General features: G+C 38.8%; 1 protein-coding gene across 1 annotated transcript in view; it reads left to right on the top strand.

The window, feature by feature from the left end:
• LOC128736702 (uncharacterized) overlaps nt 1–24,730 on the top strand; it is a 48,963-nt gene extending 24,233 nt beyond the window's left edge. The window contains exons 3-6 of the mRNA XM_053831190.1: nt 11,854–13,092; nt 13,359–13,561; nt 23,718–24,246; nt 24,612–24,730. Of these exons, the coding sequence (XP_053687165.1) occupies nt 11,854–13,092; nt 13,359–13,561; nt 23,718–24,246; nt 24,612–24,730 (2,090 nt within the window). The remainder of the gene's footprint in view (nt 1–11,853; nt 13,093–13,358; nt 13,562–23,717; nt 24,247–24,611) is intronic.
• Nucleotides 24,731–25,414: the final 684 nt, after the last annotated feature.

The raw sequence follows: 25,414 nt of genomic DNA, 5'->3' as shown, positions 1-25,414 counted from the left end.
AACAGCATTTCATTTTTATTATAAAGAAATTGGTTTTGAAAATGAACTTACATAGGACTTAAAAATGGACATGAATTTAAACACGAAAATTTACTTGAAATAATGCGTGAATTTCATTTGAAATTGGGCTTGAAATCGGATATGAGGTGAAATGAATTTCTGTCTGTCTGTCTGTATGTTCCTTATGGGCACGGAAACTACTGCACCGATGGGAGTGAAAATTTCCCCCATCTGGAAGAGGGGGCTCCCATACAAATGAAACACAAATATCTGCATAACTCGAGAACTAATCAAGCAAATGGAATGGAATTTGGCATGTGAAGGTTTTTGGAGGTAGGATTTTTTCTATGGTTGCTCGAGGCCCTTCCTTTTTGTTTTTATTTTTCTTTGGGAAGGTTTTCGCATAGAAGCGAATAACAGCCATATAAGCTTTCACATGCTTTCGTGTGCATTCGTATGCGTTCGTGTGTTTTCGTGGAAAAAAGTGACTCGCTACTGCCAGGTTCGCTAGTGTCTGCAGAAAGTAGCATGTACGTGTTCGGATTTCTACTTCCACTTCTGTTCAAACATTCTTATTGGCACTGTGACCAGTCGAAGAAAATGTCGCAGTATGGAAGTAACAGGCATTCGCCGCTTTTTGCTTACAGTTCTAGCTGGAATAGTATGGACAAGTGATAGAGAATAAGGTGTGATTATTGATGCGTTTTTCACCTGAAATTTATGTAATGAAAATTGTTGAATTTTTGCACGGTTTTGTGGTTCATCACTACTTTAAAGATCTTGTAAGAATAGATGCAGTAGAGTTAGTTTTCAATTTTGGAAACGTTCTTCTTTGAATCCGCATTATTTGGAGAAAAGCTGTAGGCATACGAATGAAGCAGCAAACGAGAATACCAAAAACGACTACACCTTTTGTCATGCATGGTGCTAGAGTGTTGAATCGTGTCTCTGCCGCTCCGAAGTGTGTACGACACGACGAGCAAGCGATGTTATCGTTATTCTGGTATTTGTTCTCGGTGCGAGTGTACTAGAAATCTGCCGAATGACTGGTCGCAAGAAATAATGTCAAATGTCTTCAGATTTTGGTCACCAACCAGTGCATTTTACGTCTCTGATTGATACACACATGATCAAATTTTGTTGGCTTGGTGTTGGCGGCCAGTGCCGTGTGAATGCTGCTTATTAAAAGCAAAACGCCTGTAGCGACACCTCAAAATGTGACAGTTCCAGGAAACTTTAACAATAATTTGCAATGGCCTAACTTAAGCTCGCATTTTGATTTCTACGCCGCTTTCAAACATCTGTTGTGCAGAATGAATGAATCAAAACCTCCCCCTCCCCATTACCAAAAACGAGTGCCACCAAAGTGTTCCGATTTTAATATCTTAGTCTTAAACATTGGCTCCAAACTAAAACAGCAAACAGTTGCGAAATTTAGCTGGTGGTTTCAGATTCACAAGCAAAAACTTTCATTGCGATTCAACACAATTTATCTTCATCATTTCGCGAAAAACAAACACACCATTTACATAATTTGCTACCGCGGGCGAAGGCGTGGGAAACGGCATATCAAAGTAAAGAAAATAAAATTGGAGCCTATGCCGATACCTAATGACGGCCGCAGCCTCTAGCAGCTGTTTCTGTAGAGCAAACAGCGTTCCTGGGCAGCTGCTTCGAGGTATGCTACTGCTGTTGCTGCCGCTGGCTGACAAGTTCAAGATCACTGAGCAACCCAACCCGAGGTAGTTTAGCGAGAAACGCCGCTCAAAGTGTCCTACATACTACCACCTTGCAAACCACAGTGACCGGTAACTATCCGGTATTCCGGCAAGGCGAAAAATGTTCATCCGGAAAATCGTCGATTCGACTCATTTCTTCCATACCATTAAGACATTCATGCGATCGGTTCTCGGCGGGCGGTCGCCGAGACCGCACCGCACCGGAACGATCCCCACGAAGCCCAACCGGCTCGGAAGCGTGGAAATGAGATTATAAGTGCTCCCAATTAGCTCTCTCTCGCGTGCTTTTTGTTTTCGTTTCCATTTGCTGCTGCTGCTGTTGCTCAAGCATTTGCGACTCTCACATGTTTGCCATTCGAAGCCCCACATATATTTATGGGATGAAATTGCATGATCCGTGAATATTTGAGACTTTGCCATAAAACCAGGTCAGAAAGTGCACGACCGACCGACCGACCGGCATGGTAGATAGTGAGAGTTGCTCCTCCGGTGCGCGGAACGCGCTTCGTGAGGGAATTCGTTCCGTGGGATACTCTCCATGGCAAATCGTGCTCTGTTTTTCAGCGTGAAGTTGGCAACATTTCCGGACAATAAAACGGTAATGGGGGATATGGTTTCTGTTGCCCTCGAAAACACGATGCTAAATAAAAAGCGCAAGCGGGTTCGCTGTTGTTTGCCCGACCGCCGACGTACAATTATGTCACTGAGAGTTTAATTTTCCTACTAGCGGCAAAGCAGCTGCCAGCGGCCACACATCATTTAGCTTATGTACTAGATTTTCTTAACCTGGTTGAGTCGTTCCTTTCTTCTATGGTTAACCAATATTATTGTTATTATTTGCGGTGGAGCAAAGAACTACTGTTTTTCACTGTCATGCCCAGCCATAGACAGAACTGGGGCGCCGACCTTTCAAAAGTAACTGATCGTAGAATAGTGGAATCTATTTTTATGCAAATAGTTTTCTAATCGCAAAAATACCGGCCGATTAGATAAAAAAACTCCGGGTTTCCGAGTTCACACCATAAGAATTTTGAAACATTATATTTCATTCCGAAGTTGGGACAAGCAGCCCAGGTCTGGGCTCAGTTGACCTGAAATCTGGATTTGAAATTAAACATGAAATTCGACTTGGCAATAGATTATAATTTACACTTTAATTTAAACTTTGATTCGAACTTGAACCTGGAATTGAAATTGGACTTAAATCCGAGCCAGTTTGTGCTGGGAAATTGGACTTTGAATGAAACTCAAAATGGGACTTAAATTCGGACTTTAGCCTCGAATTGGAATCAGGCATACAGCTGCTTGTACTACAAGCGGCACATAAAATTGGATATGAAATAGGACTTAAATTGGATTTGAAATCGCACTTGAAATCGGAGCTAAAATCTGACTTGAAATTTTATTTGAAATTTTACTTGAAGCTGGACCTAAAAATTGTGCAAAGCCCAACATAGGACGTCAAATTGAACTTAAAATGAGCACGAAATCGGAATTAAATTCAACTTGAAATTAAATTACTTGACCTAAAACCTAACTTTAAATTTTACTGAAATTACCATGAACGTCCCATATTCTGCGCAGTTAAGACATTTTTATGATTCTTCCGCTATTCTAAGTATTCTACTTTTAAATTAACAACGTGGATAGCAGCAACGTGTAGTGTTACGGTCTATAATACCTGGTAAAAAATATGGAAATTTAAAGTCGACCAACAAGTGAGTATATTTTTCGTTTTGTAAACTTATCCACGGTGCCTAATTCTGCGCACTTTCCTGCCCATGTTCCTAATTCTGCGCATGTTTGCTCCTAATTCTGCGCACCCAAAAAGTAACAATAAATACTCCTGCCATGCTGTTTATGTCTTTATACGTTGAAAGCATACCAAAAATCCGGCATTAGCCATTACTATAATTAAATACATGATCCAGCCAGCCGGTGCTGTCCAGGTGGCACAGGAATATTGTTATCATTTTGATTGCCTCATTTTAAATATTTTGTACTCGATAATATAAAGGGCGAATTGATTCAGGGTTTCTGCATACTGAACATTACACTTTAGACTAATACTAAAAATTGTGTTTTCATATAGAAACCACTTCCCCACTGCTTGATAGCTCCATGAGGCTGGACATTTAAAACAATCAGAAGACATGGTTTCATGAATTGGCGCTCGTAGGTTTGGACCCCGAGGCATAACACAGGATTCCAATCAATGCAAGTTAAAGATTCCACTTGAATTTTCATGCCCCTATACCTCAGCCATTTGGGTGAGGTTGCGTATTCTTTCGCGATTTCTTCATAGGATCCACTATTGCGCAGAATTTGGAACATGAATAAAAAATCTGTGCCTAAATCTGCGCATTATTGCATCGCATTTCTTTAAGGAAAGCAATGCATATAATCACATCTTTTTGTCTAAAACATGACTAAAACTAATTATTCTTTCTAATTATGCTGGGTAATTTGATCTTTGCAAAGAATTTCGACCATAAGTTTGTTAATTTTCTAGAAGGACAATCTTAAAAATATTATGGCCCGTTTGTGAATTATGGCGTAATATTCAACAGATATTTATAAAAAATAACGCATTGATCGTAAATATGCACAATGTTAAAAAAATTGTAATATAAAGAAAAATGCGCAGCATTAAGAGCTACGTAGAATTAGGAGCGGTCACAGTACACAAAAAACTTTTAAAATTAAACTTGAATGTGAATAAGTCTTTTTTGTAGCAAATCAATTGTCTGTAGGCTCCACAGTCTAGAAAATTCGAAAAATGAACGGCGTGTTAATGCTTCTAGCACGAAACAGAAGAGGAAATTCAAACAATGAAATTTCGGCAAAAAAAATTCTTTCGATTTTGGCTTTCTTTTGGTAGGTTTGTGGATGGAAAATAATAATGTATATAAGAAAAGCAAGAATAGATTCGATTTTCACCTTTAAACTTTAAGTAAAGATATTTAATTCGCCTAATTTTTTTCTCGATTAAAAAAATTTCATTGTTTTTGTTACCCCTCCTCCTCCCTCCTGCCCTTGCAGTTGTCCAACATCGGAAGGACACAAACCTTATTACATGCTAACGGATTACCCGATCTTACTCGGGGCCCCTTTGTTGCTCTTAAATTTTAATTCAATTTGAATCCAATTTGGTTAAAAGTTGGTCCCATTTTAGTTCAATTTTGGACCTATGTCGGAGCAACTTTAGACCAATTTTCGTGCAATTTTCGATTTAAATTTTGGTTGTATGTAGTTTAGATTTTATATAACTATGGTCCATTTCTGCCCTACTTTGGTCTAATTTTGATCCAATTGTGCAGATTTTATCAGATTTTGATTCAATTGTGGTCTGATTTTATTTAAATTTCTGCTCAATCCAATTTCATTTTTGATCCGTTTCTACTTATTTTTGGTCAAATTTTGTTCAATTTTGATCTACTTTTAGATTAATTCTGTTATAATTTTTGTCCAACTTTGATCCAATTTTGATCTAACTTCGGTTCAATTTTAATCCAGATTTGGTCTTATTTTAATCCAATTTTGGTCACATTTCGTTCCAGTTGTGGTTTAATTTTAAATAACTTTTGCTCCATTTTTGGGCTATTTTCGACCCAAATTTAGCTCAATTTTAGTCCAATGCTGATTCAATTTTGGCCTTGCTTTGGTCCATTTTTTTCGAATTGTGACCAATTTGAGTCATATTTTGTCCTATTTTGTGTAGCTTTAGTCCGCTTCTGGACAATTTAAGTCTAACTTTGGGCTAATTTTGGTGCAGTTTCTGTCTAATTTTTCTCTTACTTCAGTTTTGATGAAATTTAGGTCCGATTTTGATCGAATTTTGTCCTAATGCTTTCTAATTTGGGTGCAATTTTAGTCCAAATTGAGTCTAAATTTGGTCCAATCGTGTTCCAATTTGGTTTCAATTATGGGCTATTTTAGACCCAATTTTGGTTCAATTTTAGTCCAATAGTGGTTCAATTTTGGTCTTTTTTTGGTCCAATTTTTCGAAGTTTGTCCAATTTGGGTCCTATTTTGATCTAATTGTGATTCTATTGTAATCAAATTTTAGCGTAACTTTAGTTCGCTTCTGCATAATTTGAGCCTATTTTTGGTCCAATTTTGGGTTAATTTTGGTGCAGTTTCCGTCTAATTTTACTCTTACTTCAGTTTTGATTAAATTTAGGTCCGATTTTGGTCCAATTTTGTCCCAATGCTGTCTAATTTTGGTGCAATTTTAATCCAAATTGAGTCTAATTGTGGTCCAATTTTAGCCTAAGTTTAGTTTAATTTTGGTCCCATTTCAATCCGAATGTGATTTAATGTCGGATAAATTTTGGTCTAACTTTCGCCCAGTTTTAATCCAATTTTACTTTGAGTTTGGTTCAATGTTAGTCTAGTTTCATGCCAATTTTGGTTTATTTGCCGTGATGTGACGTCTACATTGAGACACTTTTTTTCCAAAAAAATTAATTTTTTTTTGTTGATAGCCACCAACGAGCTCTTCGATCCATTTGAAAGGTATATCCTTCTAGTTGTTTGAAAAAAAGTTTCAGTCGCTTTGCTTATAAGAAAAATTAATTAAAACCACAAATGTGAAGGCGGAATTTTGTCTCACTGTGAACCAATAGGTGGGAAGAGTAAAACTCCAAAATTTAACCGTTCTCCACCAAACTTGGCACGCATGTCCCCCTTGACATTAGGGAATCAGTACTGGGGAGTTGACAAAAAGTATTGCGAGTATTGTGTACTGCGACACCCATTTGAAATTAATTTAAACCATATTTTTGGGTAATAAAGAATAATTTAAAGAACGTGCTGTTTATTGTATCTAGAAAGCATATATTATTGTTGGGTATGATTGAAAATTCCGATTATTTTCACATATACATTTATACACATATAAAGGACAAACCCTGGACATCTGACTTTTAACTTACACTTCAGAATTTATTCACAGTCAATCCCTATGGATTGATTTGCAATTAGCATTAGCATATGTGGCTGCACACATCGTACGTGGATATATAATCGCATTATATACCTGGCTACGCCCGAACAACCGCAGGGGAAGTGGGTAGGAATGTTAGTGTAGCATCTACTTTTGAAAGTGCCGGGAACCTATACTACCTTCATAGATGTTACAGGAAAACAGAGTATATCATGTTAGTAGGGCAAGGCAAACAATAAGGATCATGAGGAAGATTTATTCAATAATAAACTGTATATAGTATATATTGAGTATACATATGCAAAAATAGAACAATCTCACCAGCAATCCGTCGCGTGAAATACAATTGCGTCCATATCCATGATATCCATGTGTATTATCTAAACTTGTTACGGCCAAAGTTTTAATAGTACAGTAGGAGGTGCTTGATGAGCTAAAACGAAACAAATAATTAAAATAACATATTAGACTTACCTGCTACCAAGGCCGGGTGGCTCAGCCGTCTGCGCAAAATCTTAGTTTTGAGGTCTGGCATCTGGGAACCACGCAGCATCGCACCCCTTAGCTTAGCTGCTCAATAGAGTATTACCGGGTATGGCCGCGTGGAGGCGCTAGGTAGGAGCTTGGGCTGACAAAAACTGTAATGGCTTTCTCGTTTGCCTTCCCCATCTCATACCCCTATGGATTGATTTGGAATTGAACACAAAAAAAACTTTTTCAAAAAAACTTGCATGGCGAAAGCTATGTCTCAGTGTCACCCACCTCTGCATCTCACCGTTGCCAATAGGAATGTTTTACGTAAAATAGTGAACTAGCGGAATTAGCAAACAATTCGATTGTCATATTTTTTAAATATTAACTCTTATTACTTACTATGTGATGCCATGCAGCAATTTGAATTTAAATTTAAAATGTATTTTGTTGTTGAAAATCGCCTGAAAATGATTGCAAAAAAATTTACTTTGACCCCACAAAACTGATTTTTGTTGAAAAATATATGAAAACAAATTCAACAATTTTTTCTCAAACTACATTATGCGATGTAGGTAGGTTCATAAACATCACTTTTAATGAAAATATCATGGATCTTAAATGTTTCATGCCGTAGCTATTCCCGTTGACTCACTGTTCCTCTTGTCTTACTGTTGTGACTACCCTCCCCTAATAGTGCTCTTGTTTTGGTCTAATTTTGATCAAATCTTTATCCAATTATGGCCTCCAATTTAGAATAAGTTCGGTCAAATTTGGGTCTAACATTGGCCTAATTTTTGACCAACTTTTTTGATCTTATATCAATTCAACTACGGTTTAATTAATTTCACTTTGGTACAATTTTGGTCGACTTACCTTTTTGATCATTTTTGTCCAATTTTTGGTTCTATTGTGGTCTAATTTTGCTCCACCTGTGGTCCAGTTTTAGCCAATTATGAGTAATTTTAATTTTTTTTCTAGTATTGTATAATTTTGATCCACTGCTATTCAATATTGGTTCAATTTTGGTCTAATTTTGTTTTAATTTTGGTCCCATTTCGATTCTACTTTGGTTTAATTTCGAATTTCGAGTTATTCTCTTATGTCAAGAAACATGTGTTCCAAGTTTGACGAATAACGATCAAGTCGTTTCGGAGTTATGGGCTCCCCTCCTCCTATTAGAGACCCCCCCTTTTTGTCAACTCCCCAGTACTGATTCCCTAATGTCAAGGAGGACATGTGTGCCAAGTTTGGTGGAGAACGGTCAAATTTTGGTGGAACATACAAACAAACATATGCATGCTGACTGACTTTTATATATGAATAATTCTCGCTGAAACGGGGCCACACGAGGTCTTCAAATATTGGAACTTTTGCGCTTAATTGGTTAAATAAAGTTACCTCGAAATAGTGAACCCCTCATTTGCCAAGGGGCCTAACAGGTTCAAAAAAAGTTGAATTTTGAGCAAACCTTGAGATCTATATCATGTGATATTTCATAATTTTGCCATGAAACAACTAAAAAATGGTCCGGTTCTGTTAAGAAGATGAACAGGGTTTTCGAATGATGAAAAAAAATTTTTGGCGCCATCTTAGATTTGGTCGCCATATTGGATTTTATCAAAAAACTGTCGATTTCGCCATCAGCCCCCAACCGATTTTCATTTTTAGACCCCCATTGGAAAGCTGAGAAAAAATGCTACAAGAGCCATAATTAAATTAATTAAGACATAATTCATAAAATTAGGTTTGCAATGGCATTAACTAAATAAAACAATTAATTTTCTGTAGCAAGATATTCCATTATATGAGACTTGTAAACCTTGATACAGATAATTAATTGTTTCATTTGTTTAAGGCCACTACACATATAATTTGATGAATGTTCCTTACAGCATTTTTTCTCAGCTTTTCTTGAGCTTGATGGTCTTAAAATTAAAATCGGTTGGGGGGATCATGACGAAAACGGCGATTTCTCGATAAAATCCAACATGGCGGCCAAATTTAAGATAGTCGTCGATTTTTTTTCACTTCGTTTATAAACCCTATCTCTCCTCTTTACATAACCGAGTCGTTTGTTGTTTATTTCATAGCAAATTTTGGAAATATTACAATAATTATATGAAAATTGTGAACCTTGCTACAAATAACTGGTTGTTTTATTCAGTTAATGCCATTCCACACCTAATTTTTTGAATGTCTTATGTAGCATTTTTTCTCAGCTTTCTAATGGTGGTTTTAAAATGAAAATCGACTGGGTGATTTATGGTGAAAACGGCGTTTTTTTGATAAAATCCAATATGGCGACCAAATCCAAGATGACCACCAAAAAATTGTTTACTCCATCTGAAAGCCCTGTTCATGTTCTTTACAGAACCGGGTCATTTGTTAGTTGTTTCATGGCAAATTTATGAAATATCACATGATATAGTTCTCAAGGTTTGCTCAAAATTCAACTTTTTTTTAACCTGATAGACCCCTTGGTGAACGAGGGGTCCATTATTTCGAAGTATCAAAAGTGTAATTCTTATTTTTTAACCATTTTCAAACAATTAAGTGCAAAAGTTCCAATATTTGAAGACCTCGTGTTAGTAGCGGCCCCGTTTCAGCGAGAATTACTAATATATAGATTTGTAATTACCTTAAGTCAATTCCCATATGCTACGCAGATTTTTCATTTTAACAGTTTCCATTAAGGCGGTCCCAAGTTTCATGTTTTTGTTTATTTTCACCAAAAATATTTTTTACGGTGCATAACTTTTTTTTTGCAGATGCGCGTTATAGTACTGTTCAACATTGCTACAGATATCATATCAATTTCATAAACCGTGTTTGTAATATATGCTCTAAAACGGATCAAAAATTCAAGGGAATCAAACATACAAACCTGTTTATATACTTTAAAGCCGCATACGATTCAATAAAGCAACTGAACATGGCTTTGAAATGAGATTGATTTGGCCGAGACCAGGCTTGACATACACTTTTCGCTTTGATTTTGCTCTTTTGGTTACTGCTCCTCACCCAAGCAGAATTAGAAAAAGTGGTGTATGGGGCTGTTGTAGAGCTAGTAATTATCAATAATATTGCTGAAGAAAGTGAAGTTTTATCTTTAGCATTTACGGCGCTGTAGGGCAGCAATGCCGTTGGTAGTAAAAAGAGCGCTCTTTTTGCTACCAAGCGGGTAGCAGCCTTATAGCGCCATAAATACAAAATGCACAGTAATGCTTACTTCAGCAATATTGTAGATAAAAGCAAATTCTACAAACGCCCCATACATCACTTTTTCAAATTTTGCTTGAGTGAGGAGCAGTAATCAAAAGAGCAAAATCAAAGCGAAAAGTGTATGCCAAGCCTGGCCGAGACTTGAGAGCAATTCCACGCGAAACCTCTCTAAAGAAGCTGGAATCTGAAATGAACCTTTCGGAGTTAGATTAGTCTTTACAATATCCGAGAAAATCAGAAAATTTCCTTTTGCCTGTTTTGTAAAAATAAGATACTTCGCATGTTTTAAAATAATATTACCATTAACGACTCCATAAACGCATACAACATTTCGTGAAATTCTTAGAGAAATTCGGACCAAATTTGTACAAAAATTAAAAAAAAAGCAACAGTTAAATGAACCGAATCAAAATTAAATGAAAGAGTCAAGCCGCCAACTGGAAATTATTAATCATCGTGGGCAGAAAACAACGGTACGATCATACCGACCCGAACATTTTTCGATTATGGCTTCGAGTGCCTTGTTTATTAAACAACGTGCTAACTAGTGAATGCCGTGAACCAAACTGTGACACAAATTCTAATTTGTTTTGGTTAATGAGACAATCCAGTTAGAAATATATGCTTCATACCTTTCGGCATGACACAATCCCAAATTTTTAGTTAAATTTTTTTACGATAAAGAACACAACAGTAAGTCTAATTTTGGCTTTAAAACGTTTAAGCTTACTGTTAGTGCGGCGCCTTCCACATCCCGGAACGTAACCATTTAATAACATTTGATGCTGTATAAATTACCTCCAATGAGTGAATAAATTTTACGAAATCGCTACCCGAAACGAAATTGATCACTGACGCGTCGCCGTTTTCCGACTGCCAAATGCCGGAATAGCAGTTAGCTAGAGAGAACAACAAAAACAACATAGAGAAATGACTCTGTGCCGTACTAATTATTATTATCAGACAGTCGAATTTTGACTTGAATGAAGGCCTTACTGGCCCAGTTTTGCGGTAGTTATGTTTCTTTCTGCTTGCTTGCTGCTGGTGGGGTCTGTTTTTATTGTTTCTTGTTTCACACTCCTGCCTGCCGAATTCTTCTTCCGCGGACTTCAATGCTTTGATTAGCCCAATTTGAACGTTTTCGAGGGGCAGACCAAAGCAGAGATTTAAATTAAGTTGTTATTGCTTTATGGCGGACTTCTGAACGGTGGCTGTACGAACAAGAACGGGGATAATTAACTGCTGCTACTGTTTGTGTGTAAAAGGCGAAAGTCTTCCGGAGAATGTTGTATTTTGTACGAAATGGGATCACGATTCACTTTTTTTCGTTGATGAGGTCAGTTTAGACTGTAAGAAAAAATTTATTGAAATTAATTTTAATATGTGTTTCTAGAAATTTACAGTCTCTTTATTGTATTTATAGAATTTTTGCTTTGAAATAATTTTGAAATTTGTTCCATTTCTTTCCAGCTGCTCAACCGGGAACGGTATGCTACAGTCATGCACATTGCCGCATGTGGGACACCGAGAGCCACTGTGACTTTTTGATTCCGAACCTGTTCGGACGCTGCCAGTGTACTTCTCCGGCTCGACAGGTGGGCCCCACGTGCGTCAAAGAACCCATCGCCACCACAGAGCAGAAGCCGTCGGAAATTGTTAATTCTCAGCAGCAGCAACAGCAGCAGCAGCAACAACAACAACAACAATATCCGACGGAAATTGATCAAGTGTCAACCACTACGGAAGATGATGCAGTTGCTGTTGAGCAGATTCTGAGACTGCAAAATGCAACCGACCATGAACAGCAGCTGGAAACCACCGAGCAAAACTCTCAGACGGAGGGCGAATCGGAGGACCAGGAGAGTACGACGGCCAGCGGAAGCTACATCGATTCCAGCACCAGTGAAGAGACGAATGAATCATACTACGATTCCAGTAACGCCTCTCACACGCCGAAATATGAAAGTACAGAACAATATACTACCACCGAACAGGAACAGGAGACCGAATCTAGCTTCCAGGAGCAAGACGAATATAATTCAAGCCAAACCACAACCGAAAATCCTTCCTATGAAACAACAGAATCCGAACCTTCTTCATCGGAATCGTCGATCTCCGAGTCCACCGGTGAAAACTACGACTATGACAGCACTAACCAGGGCGCGGAGGAAGAAGAACTTTATCAGCCTCAGATTCACCACCACGGTCCTGTGGAACTGATAGAAAAGCATAATCGTATTTCCGATGATAATCACTCCAATCTAATAGAAGGTGAGGGTGAAACCACTCCCAGATCAAGTCAAGAATCATACGAAGGTGAAAACAATAGTGTAGTAGCGACAACGGAAATCCATGGAGTTAAACAAGGCGACAACACCAGGTATGAAACCACACAAATCACTGATCCTCACCAGCAATCCGACAGATACGAAACGGAGAACGAAGTCGATGGAACGGTTTTCGAACACACCACTGCCACTCTAGTAAGGCTGGCGAGCAGGACAACCGTCATCGAACCAGATGCACCCATCTCCACTACGGTGGCCTCACTCATCGCCGAAGCAGAACTGGAAACCACAACCATCGGAAAGAGACGCTTTCCGAGCACTACCCCCGCTGGCAGCTCTACTACTACTACTGCGTACTCTAGTACGACAGCAGTTTCCAATGAATCAAATGTAGAGAGCAGCATAAGAGTAAAGCATCAAGGTAAGCTCCTCTCCAAGTTTATGAGCTGCCTCGCGCAAAAAGAAGCTTTTGAATCTAGTAGCTTTTGCAAGTTTATTGTTAACCCGTTGATGCCCACTTTGGCACAATGGCCTTTGCAACATATAACATATAAGTATGTTTCAGTTAGAGATAGGTGATAGAACATCCGAAATATTTAAGTGATAAATCCTGTTGAGCTACGTCTTGCGACTTTAAAAGTTCACTAATCTTTTGTTTTCTCCCCCTCTCTCACCCCACGGATACAGGCATCCGGACACGTGTTGATCTTGGCGATGGGCCAGTTTCGCTCGGACTGACGTGCATCAACAACCGACAGTGCCAGCTGGCCGATCCTTACACGTACTGCAACGAGCTCGGACGATGTGATTGCGCTCATCCGCAGCCGGCTGGACTGCGGGAACATGTTTGCAACGGTGCCAATACCGGTTGCGCCCCCGGCACGTTTCAGGTTTGACATCTCTAAATGGCGATAAAATGCTATATATTCCGGAGGGAGGAACAATCTTCCTCTATCGTTATGGTTTAGTGTTTGAGTGGCCGGGGCAAATGTCTGCTGCAGCAGCATGATGATGCATTTCACTGCAGGAAGCTGAAATGCTGCATTAGAGGATCATAAGAATTTTAATTAGTTTGGTTATTGCTCGCTCGTTTGGTGTCTACTTGAAAATCCAACGACTTAGAACGGGGATTCTTTATGTCGGAGAGGAGTTGACGTTGACTTAATTGCACCCTTTAAAAAAAGTGCGGCTAAAGATGATGAGCGTGATCAAAACTAGCCGTGCAAAGTTTTTTACTGCAATCGCCATGACATTGACTCATGACACCGCAAAAAACATTTGGTTTGCCCTGCTGTTTTGCTTGAGCGGGCTGCTATTAATGGGTTTCCCACGACTTGTTTGTATTGTGGATTTTTGACTCTGGGTGATTTTTGGATAGCACACCGTGGACAAAAAACGATAAACAGTGAGTCTTAACATTGAGCGTAAACCAATAATTAGATTTATGTATATTTCTATGAGATAACAATTTTGCGAGAGGACAATGCTCAAACTCCAACTCCAGGCTTATCCAAATTCTGACGAATAGATGAACTATTCGTATCCCAAATGACCGCTCAAATTTGTGATGACTGTTTAAGATATTCAAAGTTCACCTTTTACAATGATCATAATTGTGACTGCAGTATAGAACTAAGTTTGTTGAGATTTATAAGATGATGGCGTACAGTTTGTTACCATTCATCGTCCAGAGCAAATGTTACCTCATTTGATGACTCAACGTTTTATTTCCTGCATTCACTTGTGTATGAGTTTGAGAAAATGGCTTACATTAAATTCCACTACTCAAACGAGAAAATGTATCAAAAATTATAGTAATCGGTCATCAGTTTGGCAATAATTTTCAGCCTTGTAGTAGAATTCTCCTATCAACAAGGAAATAGGGAGAATGTTTCATTTAATTTTACTACAACAAATATTACGTTTTTTTATCGTAATCGTCATCAGTGTGGACGGTTGTGGTCTGGAAGCGTATTTTTTGCAGCACAGAAAAGCTTCCTGCACACTACTATAATTTCAAGCAATTTAGAACCAGCGGAAAGGCTCGTAATAATACCTCGCTCGATAGTGAACAACATTGTTACGGTCGCCACACTTGAAGATGGGTGACGATTAGTTGTTGGAATGAACGTGCGCGCGGTTTATAATGCCGCATAAAAAACAGTTGCACTACAACTGATTTAAATTTAAGATTAAAACAAATGTACGTTTCAGAATTTTTACGGCTAATGGCAGGCCATTTGTCAATTTACGGGTTAATATTCGAACATAAACTAAATCGAGGTGAACTGTTGAATAATTTTTTGACAAATAATTGGTTTGACTGCAAGCGTCCCGTTCAAATTGATATTCTTTATTATCGTCGCATACATTTTTGGTACACTAGCAATACAATTATAGACAGACTGTGACTTTGTTTTTTCGATTTCTTTGGGAAATTTCGTTTGAAAATGTAATAAAGGGTTTTTTTTCATGTTGGGTATTTTTATCACTGATGCGACCATGATGCATATATTTGAATGTCTATAGTTCCTGCACAAGCACACAGTCGTACATTCTAGAATTGCTTGTATTTCAGCTTGGAATACAGTTGGCCATCTGCCCATAGAAATTGACATGTCTATTCCTGGGCCAGTCACTCCTGTTTCCACTTGATTGCTCATGTTTGAACCATATGTATAGAAAACTGTCGAGCCTGAACGAAGACGTCTAGGCTCAAATACTCGAAATATTCGATTAAAGTTGTATTTGTTCTCCATCCAATCTTCATTATTAGTTACAATAGGATTAATACTAATAGTTTTTAGAATACTGAGATGACCTGTTAATTCACCTTCAAAGAGGTTCATTAATCTTTTGATCCTCAGAGCACTCTTTTCAGCTTCTAATTGTATAAACTGCCCAAGTAACAACGGTAGCTGAATTGCAAGAGCAATGGCTGTTTACGGGTTGTTTTCTAAACAGTCATAAAGATCATACAGTTTTACGGCTGCTTAAAGGTGTTAAAGTGTAGAGTGGAAGCTTTCATTAGGCTCACAGCTTTCAAACTACTTTAAGGCTGCTTAAGGGTGTTAAAGTGGCTTTACAAACTTCTACCATGTTTTCTTTCGGCTCACAGCACACATACTGTCAGATCATAGAATTTCGCAATTCGGCCTGAAATTGTTACTTGGGTGAGGCAATGGAAGTATATAGAGTATAAAGCATCCCAAGTAACAATTTCAGGCTGATCAAACGCTTTTATAGCTGATTTCATTCAACCTGTGGCTGATCTATGGTTTAGGTTTAGAAATGAAAACCATTTATCAGCTCTTAAACATCTAAATCTGATGATTTTATCAAGCTTCAGGCTAATTAATGACTGCTTTCGAAGCTGCAATGAGGCTTAATAGAAACTTTTTTGCGCTTTTAAATATGCTGTCAATTCTATTTTTAGAACGAGAAAGAATTTTGTAATCTGCTTTTCCAGTCGCTTAAGCAACGCCTCATCAACCTTCATGCAGCCAAAAAAAAAAATCTATTTTTAAATTTAAAAAACTGGAACGCGTCATTTTTATTTTGCCTTGAACATTATCGAACGCGATATTTTTAATTTCGAATAACTTTAATTCGTATAAGTAAGCTATTTAAATTAAAAATGCATGCCTTTTTTCGGGAATTGAACCCGCCATCATTTGATCCATGAGCACTCACCGTATGATCCGCCCCATTTGCATCTGCAGAACAGACAGTGAGAAGATCTTTACACCTGTAGCCTAGCCCGCCTAGCGTGAAGCAGTCGATAATGTCGATAACTGACAAACTTTTGCTGTCAGCCGAATTGCGAAATTCTATGATCTGACGGTATGTATGCTGTGAGTCGAAAGAAAACTTGGTAGAAGTTTGTAAAGTCACTTTAACACCCTTTAGTAGCCTTAAAGTAGTTTGAAAGCTGTGAGCCTAATGAAAGCTTCCACTCTACACTTTAACACCTTTAAGCAGCCGTAAAACTGTTTGATGTTTATGGCTGTTTAGAAGCTGATTATTTAGTAGAAAAATTTGCTATTAAGCATGTTTATCAGTTTTTGGGAGAGAACTGGTTTGAAAAACTTAAAGTAGCTTAAACATCGCTTATTTAAACACTATTTAAGTGCTTACTTTATGCAGCTTTGATCGCCTTAAACCAACCCGTAAACAGCCATTGCTCTTGCAATTCAGCTACCGTTGTTACGTGGGAGGCGCCTCCTTGTGGGCACCCTTTTACTGCTCTAATGCTTATAGACGAGCTTCCAAGGTTTGCAGATATCTTCAGTTTTGATAACATTTCGCTAATCCAATGGATAATGGATATATCGAAACCACGTTTCGTCATAGCCGTAATTTTTGAATTATGAGATGAATTATCAAATGCGCCTTCTATGTCTAGGAAGGCACCTAGTGAAATTTCTTTCGCTTTAAAAGACTTTTCTAGTTTTTTTACAACAGTTTGTACTGCTGTTATTGAAGATTTGCCTTCTTGATATTTGCTCAAAGGATCTTGGGCTAAATATGATGACTTTATATGCTCATCAATTATTTTTTCCATTGTTTTTAACACAACAGACGATAAGCTTATCGGTCTGAACGATTTTGGTGAAGTTTTATCCTTCTTATTAGCCTTCGGAATGAACGTGACCCGTACTTGTCGCCATACTGCTGGTATATGGCCTAGTATCAGGCTAGATTGAAAAAGGTTTGTTAGAATAGGTGTTCAAAACGCTATGCTCTTTTGTAGTAGTACAGGAAAAATTCCATCCCTACCCGGTGATTTGAAGGGTTCAAAAGCGTCAAAAGCTCATCAACCTTGCTTCTCGTAAATTTTGTTTTGGCCTAAGTACAAGCATCATTCCTGTTTCTATCTAACCCAGTCATTTCATTCGCTATTTCGTGAATGTCTGTCCTGGTTTCAAGATTTACAGTTCTCAATGCCGGTGCACTTTGTCTCCGCATGTATTAATGATTGAACAGGGAAAATGTGTTCTCATCATTAACTCTAATGTTTCCTTAGTTGAGTTAGTAAACAATGTACCTAACCCATTAGAATGATCTTTAGCGAGGATTTTCTATAATCTAGCAGTTGCTGGAGTATTTTCAATGTTTTCACATGTGTGCCTCCAGTGAATCTTCTTTGATCTTCGTATTTCCTTATTATAGGCAGTGCGAGTTTGCCTATACTCCTCCCACTGTTGTGAGACGATCGGCTCGATTACTGTAATTACCTCGGCATTACTCTGATCAACGTCGCCTACAAGGTGCTGCCCCAGATTTTGTTACGTCGTCTCTCTTCAACAGCACGAGAACTCGTAGGGCAGTAATAGGTGGTCTTTATGGATACTCGTGCTACTACGGATCAAATTTTTACTCCGACAAATGCTCCAGAAATGTTGAGATTACAATGTGCCCGCGCGTCATATTTTCGTGGATTTAAGGGCTGCATTCGGTACAGTCGAGCGCGAACACCCCTCGGCAGATAATGCTCGAGCACGGTTTTTCGGATAAACTGACACGGCAGATCAAAACTAGTCTGAAACGAGTAATGTGCAACGCACGTGTTTTGGGACCACTCTCGAGTCCATTCGAAGCGTGCACGAGGTTGCAGCAAGGGGATGAACTCTTCTGAATGTTATTCAACATCGTTATTGAAAGCGTGGAAAAGTGGGCGGGCATCGAAAAGAGAGGAACGATCTTTGGTAGAAATAGCCAACTCCTGGCCGTCGCAGACGACCCCGACACCCTGACTAGAAACCTTGGAACTGCGCAGGCAGTTTATGCCAAACTAAACATGTAGGCTTGGAGCATTGTTGTAACCCAATTTAAATCAATGCGTCAAAAACCAAATATTTGGTAGTAAGAGGCTCCGGAGAAAACAACAGGCAGTGACTGTTGACAGCGATAAACTGGAAGTGGTTGATGAATTCGTATATTTGGGATCTGATCACTGCCGATAGCAATACGAGTAAGGATATTCAACGACACATTCAAGCTGGAAGTCGAGCCTACTTTTCCCTCCGCAAGACGTTTTGATCAAGGAACGCAAGAATGTTGGAATCCTGTGCAGTGATATCTGTTATCTTTAAGAACTCCACCGACACCAGAAACAGGAATGACAAAATAAACGATATTTGCCCCCGCGACGATTCTGGCGACTGTTTCGCCCGCGACGGTTATAATTCATCGCGTACGAAAGGGTGGGAAATTGATAATATTAGGAAATAACTAGTTTTGCATTATGTGTCATAAAAATATGTTTAATAATTTGTCTTGGATAGGACGGGAATAGGCAATTACGACGAAGCAGCAACCTACCCTACATGAAGAAGATCTGATTTACCGAAATTAAAGATACATTATCCATTGTTGAAAAAAAATTAGTGAACCTTTGAAAACGGTCCGTAATCGGCTGTTCGGCGAAGCTTTCGTTTGACGTCGAAACAGGAACGTTGTACGGCCGTCATGTCAACTTTGCGAATGCATCTCTTGATTCTACCAATCAACTGCTTACAATTCGTGGCTCTCCAGTTATTTTTGTACACCAAGGAACTGAAAATCCAGAAGAAATCTTCGATTGGGCACACTGAGACAGATTTTTCGGGTCGTTCTTTTGGGGTAAAAATGGGATCGAATTCAGGAACGATTGTGTTTTTTTTGCGTAATGCGATGATACCCCAGCTGGCCAAAACACGTATTGTCCATCTGCATGGTGTTTTTGTAGTAAGGGGATCAAAATTTTCCTCAAACTTTCGTCTGGTGCATCTTAATTGAAAGCCAAACCAGAGTGCTTGTTGTTGAAGGCACGATAAAGAGAACGATGTCCTTCTGCGTCCATAATTTTGACTGACTGGTTTTCCACTACTTTGCTTGCGAATAGTTGTTGGGCATCTTCGGATATGGTAAACAGTCGAAGCCGCAACATATTTGCTTTTTAAATGTTGTACCGTATACTTCTTGCCGAGATTTCCATGGCAATTCGCAGAAGTGTACGTTTCCGAAATGCTCCTTGTTGCGACGCCATTTTTAGCAAAACTGGGCAAGCATAAACAAAACAAAAACTACAAGGTATACAGCCCTAAGGGTTGTACGAAAGGGTGACGTAGGACTATATCAGATCAACAGATCAAAGACTAATGTAAACTGCATTTCTGGCATATGTATGTTTATAAGAATCTGTGTGTGCCATTGTTTAAGTGAATGTTTAAATGAGAAGAGCGAAATATTCAGATTTAATTCTTCATTTAATGCAATGGTGGCTTTGAAAATACGTGGACGGGGGTTTATAAATACAACGTCTGCAACCTTTGAGACTGAAAGATTTCTTTTAAAAATCACTTGTGTGCATCATAAAGATTGAAATAGTAATGAATGACCAATTTCTGTTTTATTTGTAGTCCTTGTCCTCCTACCACAGGGGTGAGGGGTCTCAAACCATCATAAAATAAATAAATTCAAAATAAATTCATGCCTCCAAAAACCCCCACATGCCAAATTTGGTTCCATTTGGTTGATTAGTTATATCGAGTTATTAAGAAATTTGTATTTCATTTGTATGGGATCTCCCTTTCTAAAAGAAAGCAAAGGTTCTAATTCATCGTAGAACTCACTCTCCCTGTTAAAAGACGGATGGGTCTCAGCACACCATAGAAAAAATTCTTACCTCCAAAAACCTCCACATGTCAAATTCGGTTCCATTTGCTTGATTAGTACTCGAGTTATGAGGAAATTTGTATATTATTAGTATGGGAGCCTCCGCTCCTAAAGAGGGAAGGGGTTTTAATTTATCATAGAAAAAATTCATGCCTTCTAAAACCCCTACATGCCAAATTTGGTTCCATTTGCTTGATTAGTTCTCGAGTTTTGTGGCAATTTGTGTTTCATTTGTATGGGAACCTCCCCCTCTTACGCCCTCCTTAAAATTGCTCTCTTGTCCCCCTATAAAATTGCTGGTCATTTTATCTATCCAACGATATATAAATTGTTCAGTTTCGTTCAGTAGTTTAGTAGTTATTAGCATTTGAAATCTTTCATTCAAACGTTACACTTCTATTTTCGTTTTCACAAAGTGCTACCCAGTCCCAGTATAGTAAACAAAGACGTAGTCCTACGTAAAAAATATCAACAAAAAGAGGAGAGAGAGCTAACACATAAATAGTCTCATTTCTCTCTGAGCTCGTTTGTTGTTGAGTATAAGGGCCGCGAAAAAATTCCAAAATTTTAGTTGCCACCCGTTAGTACAGTGGAGAAGAATTCTTGATACAGCAAAAGCCACCCTGACTCCAAGAACGGATGAAGAAAACGAGAGTGTAATCGTACGAATCATTGTATTCTAAAAAAATGCTATGTGCATTATACGAATGTTATAAAAGCTCGCAAAAAAATAGTATAATACCGAAACCTATCGGAAAATAATGCAAACTCTTCTCTCTGCGAAAAAGCTGACATAATCGATCATCAAAGCTGAGCTGGGTGGTCAAATTACCTTAAGAACAGCCGACGATGCCGCAAACCACAGAACCACGATGACTGCATACGAAGCAGATCGTAATTGTACAAATCTCGCCTGAATTTTGAATAGGTCATAACTGCAAATGAGAGATTGTCTTTGCGTCTCCTCTCTTACGTCTATTACGGATGCACGAAAGCATTTCAATACAATTTTTCTTAACGATCAGCTAGTATGTGACGCCAAGAATCATATTATGCGAAAAAGATGCCGTCAAGTGTGTTTACACCGTCGTGATAGACGTAAGAGAAGCGACACAAAGATAATTTTCTCTTCTATACAATTTTCGCAGCCCGACCACGTCGATAACGATGCCAGACAATAACCATGTAGCAAATGCGTTTTAGTGCGAAATATGCTACGAATGTACTCTGGTACCAAATACTATAAAATTTTACCACCATATTCTTACTAATGCCTTAAAATCGACATTTTCAACTATGTCGCCATTAGTGGATCGTTTCCAATGCAAAATACTCTTGAAATCTTATAATGGACCGGGCGTTATCCTGTTGCGATCCACAAGGGTTCATAAAAGAATAACGGACATTCCTATCTGTTTTGAAAAATATGTAGGGTATGTTGCTGCTTCGTCGTAATTGCCTATTCCTGTCCTATCCAACATTATTAAAAATATCAGCGATTTATATGGCACACAATGCAAAATTAGTTATTCCCTAATATTTTAGTTTATTGACTATCATACGCGATCAACCAAAGTGAGATGAGATTTATTTAAATGCCATTTTTCATTAAAGAATTCCTAGCAGCCAAATTTACTACGTTTTTTTCGTGCGACGAAGAAGAAAATGTCGACTAATCGTTTCAATTTCCGTCATTCATAAAATGAAAATAACTCACGCAACACATTGTCGTTATTCTGCAGCCGGGAAAACTTGCCTGACCTGCAGAAATTTTGCAGAATAGCATTTGTCATGCCGTCTTACACAAATACATGCGCGCTAGCTTCGTTAACATTATTGTGATTTTTAGTGCGGATTTTAAAACGGTGCGACGAATTTGAGATATAAAGTCAGTTGCGTAATTTGAATAAAATGCTTTAATAATCGCTTTTCAGTGAATTCAAGGGGCACGAATCCGAAGGTAAGTGTGTTTGAGTCAAATCAGCAGCAGAACTTTTGGAGTATTCATTAAATCCACCTAAGAAATGATGAAAATTAGAGTGGCTTTCCTTACTACGACGGGAATTAGAAATAAACCCTAAACTATAGAGATTTGAAAATAATTGATATTTTTTTAGGCTTAATCGTTAATTACTGATATTGAAAGTGCCATCAGATGGATATTTAGTATAACCAGTTCAAGTTAATTCACAGAAAAAGACAACTCAAGCACTAAAGTGTCTACTACTGGTCAATTTACATCAATAACTTGCCACCTTCCTCTGAAGTGTACTTGAATAGTTTACTGTTTTTAGATCCAACCTGCCGCTGTTGAGTTTCTTGGTAAAAGGTTTGAGATTAAAAGACGGATTCAAGGACCGAAGGACGCGGGGCCTGATTACACACCACCGTTTCCTTTTGAAACTCCGCGCTGAAATGCCTGCAATAATTTTGATCAATTAATATCCGAAGGAACTTTCCCAAATCATCGGAATACTACAGCAATTATGCTCATTCACAGATCGGACAACAGTCTTCGTGTAGTTACTCTAAGCTGTGTGTCAAAGATAATTGAAGGTCTCGTTCACGATTCATTGTATCGGTTTATTAGAAAACAATCGACGACGATGACGTTTCATCGTTGAATAGTTAACAAATTTGATAAACGAAAACAAGTCTATACCGTTCATGTTGCCCGAGTGAATACAGTGAAGGATCTAGGCATTCTGCTAGATAGTAAATTGAGTTCCACACAGCACGTTGCAGCGGAATATTTCTGCAAAGTGTCGTCCAAAGTGGGTCGAAACGTCCCATCCTTTTATAAAATTTTGTACTCGTTCATGGACTCAATGAAAACAATATTTAAATGCTTCTTCGTGTGCTATGTCATGTTCGAAGCTTATTTCCAAAATTCGTCCAAAGTCTCGAACTAAAGATAGTAGATCGATTTTTTGTAATGCAAACAAACTTCCAATCGCGGAAAAATAATGTCCACTAATAGTAAAATCCAGAAACAAGTGGGAAAAATAAGACCTGCCCAATAGAAAATTTTCAGAAAAAAATGGTTTTATGCTCGTTAATTGGTAGTCTTTTAGCGATAAATTGTTTATGCCTGAGTTATGACCGAAAAGAAGCTTGAAAATTGCGTTGTTTACTTGGAAATTATTAAACTAATTATTATTTATAAACAAACCTTTTTTTAATTTTCTACGCTGGTAATTTTTTTCAGCAACGGTTAAGCCTCTCTGAACTGAATTGAAGTTTAATCGATTGGAAATATTCCTGCATGCAAAAAGTCCACATTAACTTTTTGTGTTTAATATTATGCCTTTCTATGAATATATTTAGTCACAATTTACTTATTTTAATATTCTTACTTCTCTTCTATATTTCACTTCTTGCCTCTAGTGTCGCTCGAGCGGAATTTGCATCAGCTGGTTCTTCGTGTGCGACGGCCGTCCGGATTGCAGCGACGCATCGGACGAAGAATGCAATTTCTCGCTGCAATCGAACATCACCAACTGCCCGGATCTATCGTTCCGATGCTACCGTAGCGGGCGCTGCATTTCGCGAGCCGGAATCTGTGACGGCAAGATTCAGTGCCCACAGGGCGAGGACGAGGTGGGTTGCGATTTCCGAAAATCGCGCAAATGCCCGGAAAATACCTTCATGTGCCGCAGCGGCGAATGTCTGCCGGAGTACGAGTATTGCAACGCCATCGTGACCTGCCGGGATGGAAGCGATGAACCGCCGCATCTGTGCGGGTCCCGCGCGGTGCCGAATTTCTTCGTGAAACTATTCTCCGGACCCAGCATCCGCACCCGAAGCTATTGTCCGATGCGATGCGGCAACGGAAATTGCCGTTCCACGGCTATTGTGTGCTCCGGACGGGACGGGTGCGGCGACGGCAGCGACGAGGAGAACTGCTCCGTGTGTCGTGAGTATTGATTTTCAATTCAACCCATTGGGGTTAAATATGTACATGTGTTCAGGGGATAGAGCAGACACACAGGGAAGCCCGCTATCTGTATTTTTAAATTGAATAGAGTGAAGGATCTGTTATAAAACTCATAACTGAACTTGTTTGTTTGGAGTGTAACTATTTTTAATAGAATTTATATCGCGAATTGAAAACGATCAATTCAACGACCAGTTCAATGACCAGTTTTGGACCCATCACCCTAGTCATAATCCATAATCCGATCTAACGGAAGGAAGCAATATATAATACGTTGAGAATACATACTTATATCCGTTTCGCAGTGATAAATCATTGACATGGGACATTCTGTTTTATTACAGGTTGTCCGGCCCCGCCGGCTGGGGAAACGGCCTCGCCCGGTGACCTGGAAGTGTTCAACAGCAGCAGGTCCAAGCAGCGGAGTCGCACTGGGCGCATCACTGACAATTGGCAGCAATAGTAATGCAGGCTCTTACTATTTTCAACAGCGGTTGCAGAAGATTTGTCAGCAAAAGCTGACCGAATCCCAGTTGTACTATAAATGCTAAAGCAGTTTTATACTCACATCCCATACAAACGCACGGTTCATTGAAATTTCTTAGCAAACGACCAAGCGCATGCTTCAAGAAGCAGAAATTCAAAATAAAAGATAAACTGCGTCAAACAAACAAAAACTACACACGATATCGAAGAATAGGCAGTAAGCAAATGTGCGCAAAAAAAAAGGAGAATCTTATCAGCTAGTGCCAATCGAAACCCGGACGTATACTGGAAGGCCAGCCACTCCGTTGTGAACCGCAGTTTTCCAGCATCGCTTCTGCCCGATGTTGCAGAAAAAAGCACAAGCGTTTGCATAATTTTACGTCAACGACTCCATCCGGTCGTTATATCGTCCGTAGCATAGATTGTGTCGTCTTTTGTTTATGCTTCAGCTCAGTGACATTGAACAGCAGCAACACATTCGCCAACAATATGGTCACTTACCGATGCTGCCGGTGAATGCATGAAAAATGGTTGAAATTTTACTCCTAGGAAAAATGATACGAGGGCTCTCGGCTTAAGTGCGATGAGCGCAGGATATTTATAGTAGCGATAATATAGGCTTGTACATATACCGATAACAGCGAGTAGATATTTTATGCGC

This window comes from Sabethes cyaneus, chromosome 2 (genome assembly GCF_943734655.1).
Source record: "Sabethes cyaneus chromosome 2, idSabCyanKW18_F2, whole genome shotgun sequence".
In the NCBI taxonomy this organism is placed as follows: domain Eukaryota; kingdom Metazoa; phylum Arthropoda; class Insecta; order Diptera; family Culicidae; genus Sabethes; species Sabethes cyaneus.
This window is presented reverse-complemented; position numbering and strand designations above follow the sequence as displayed.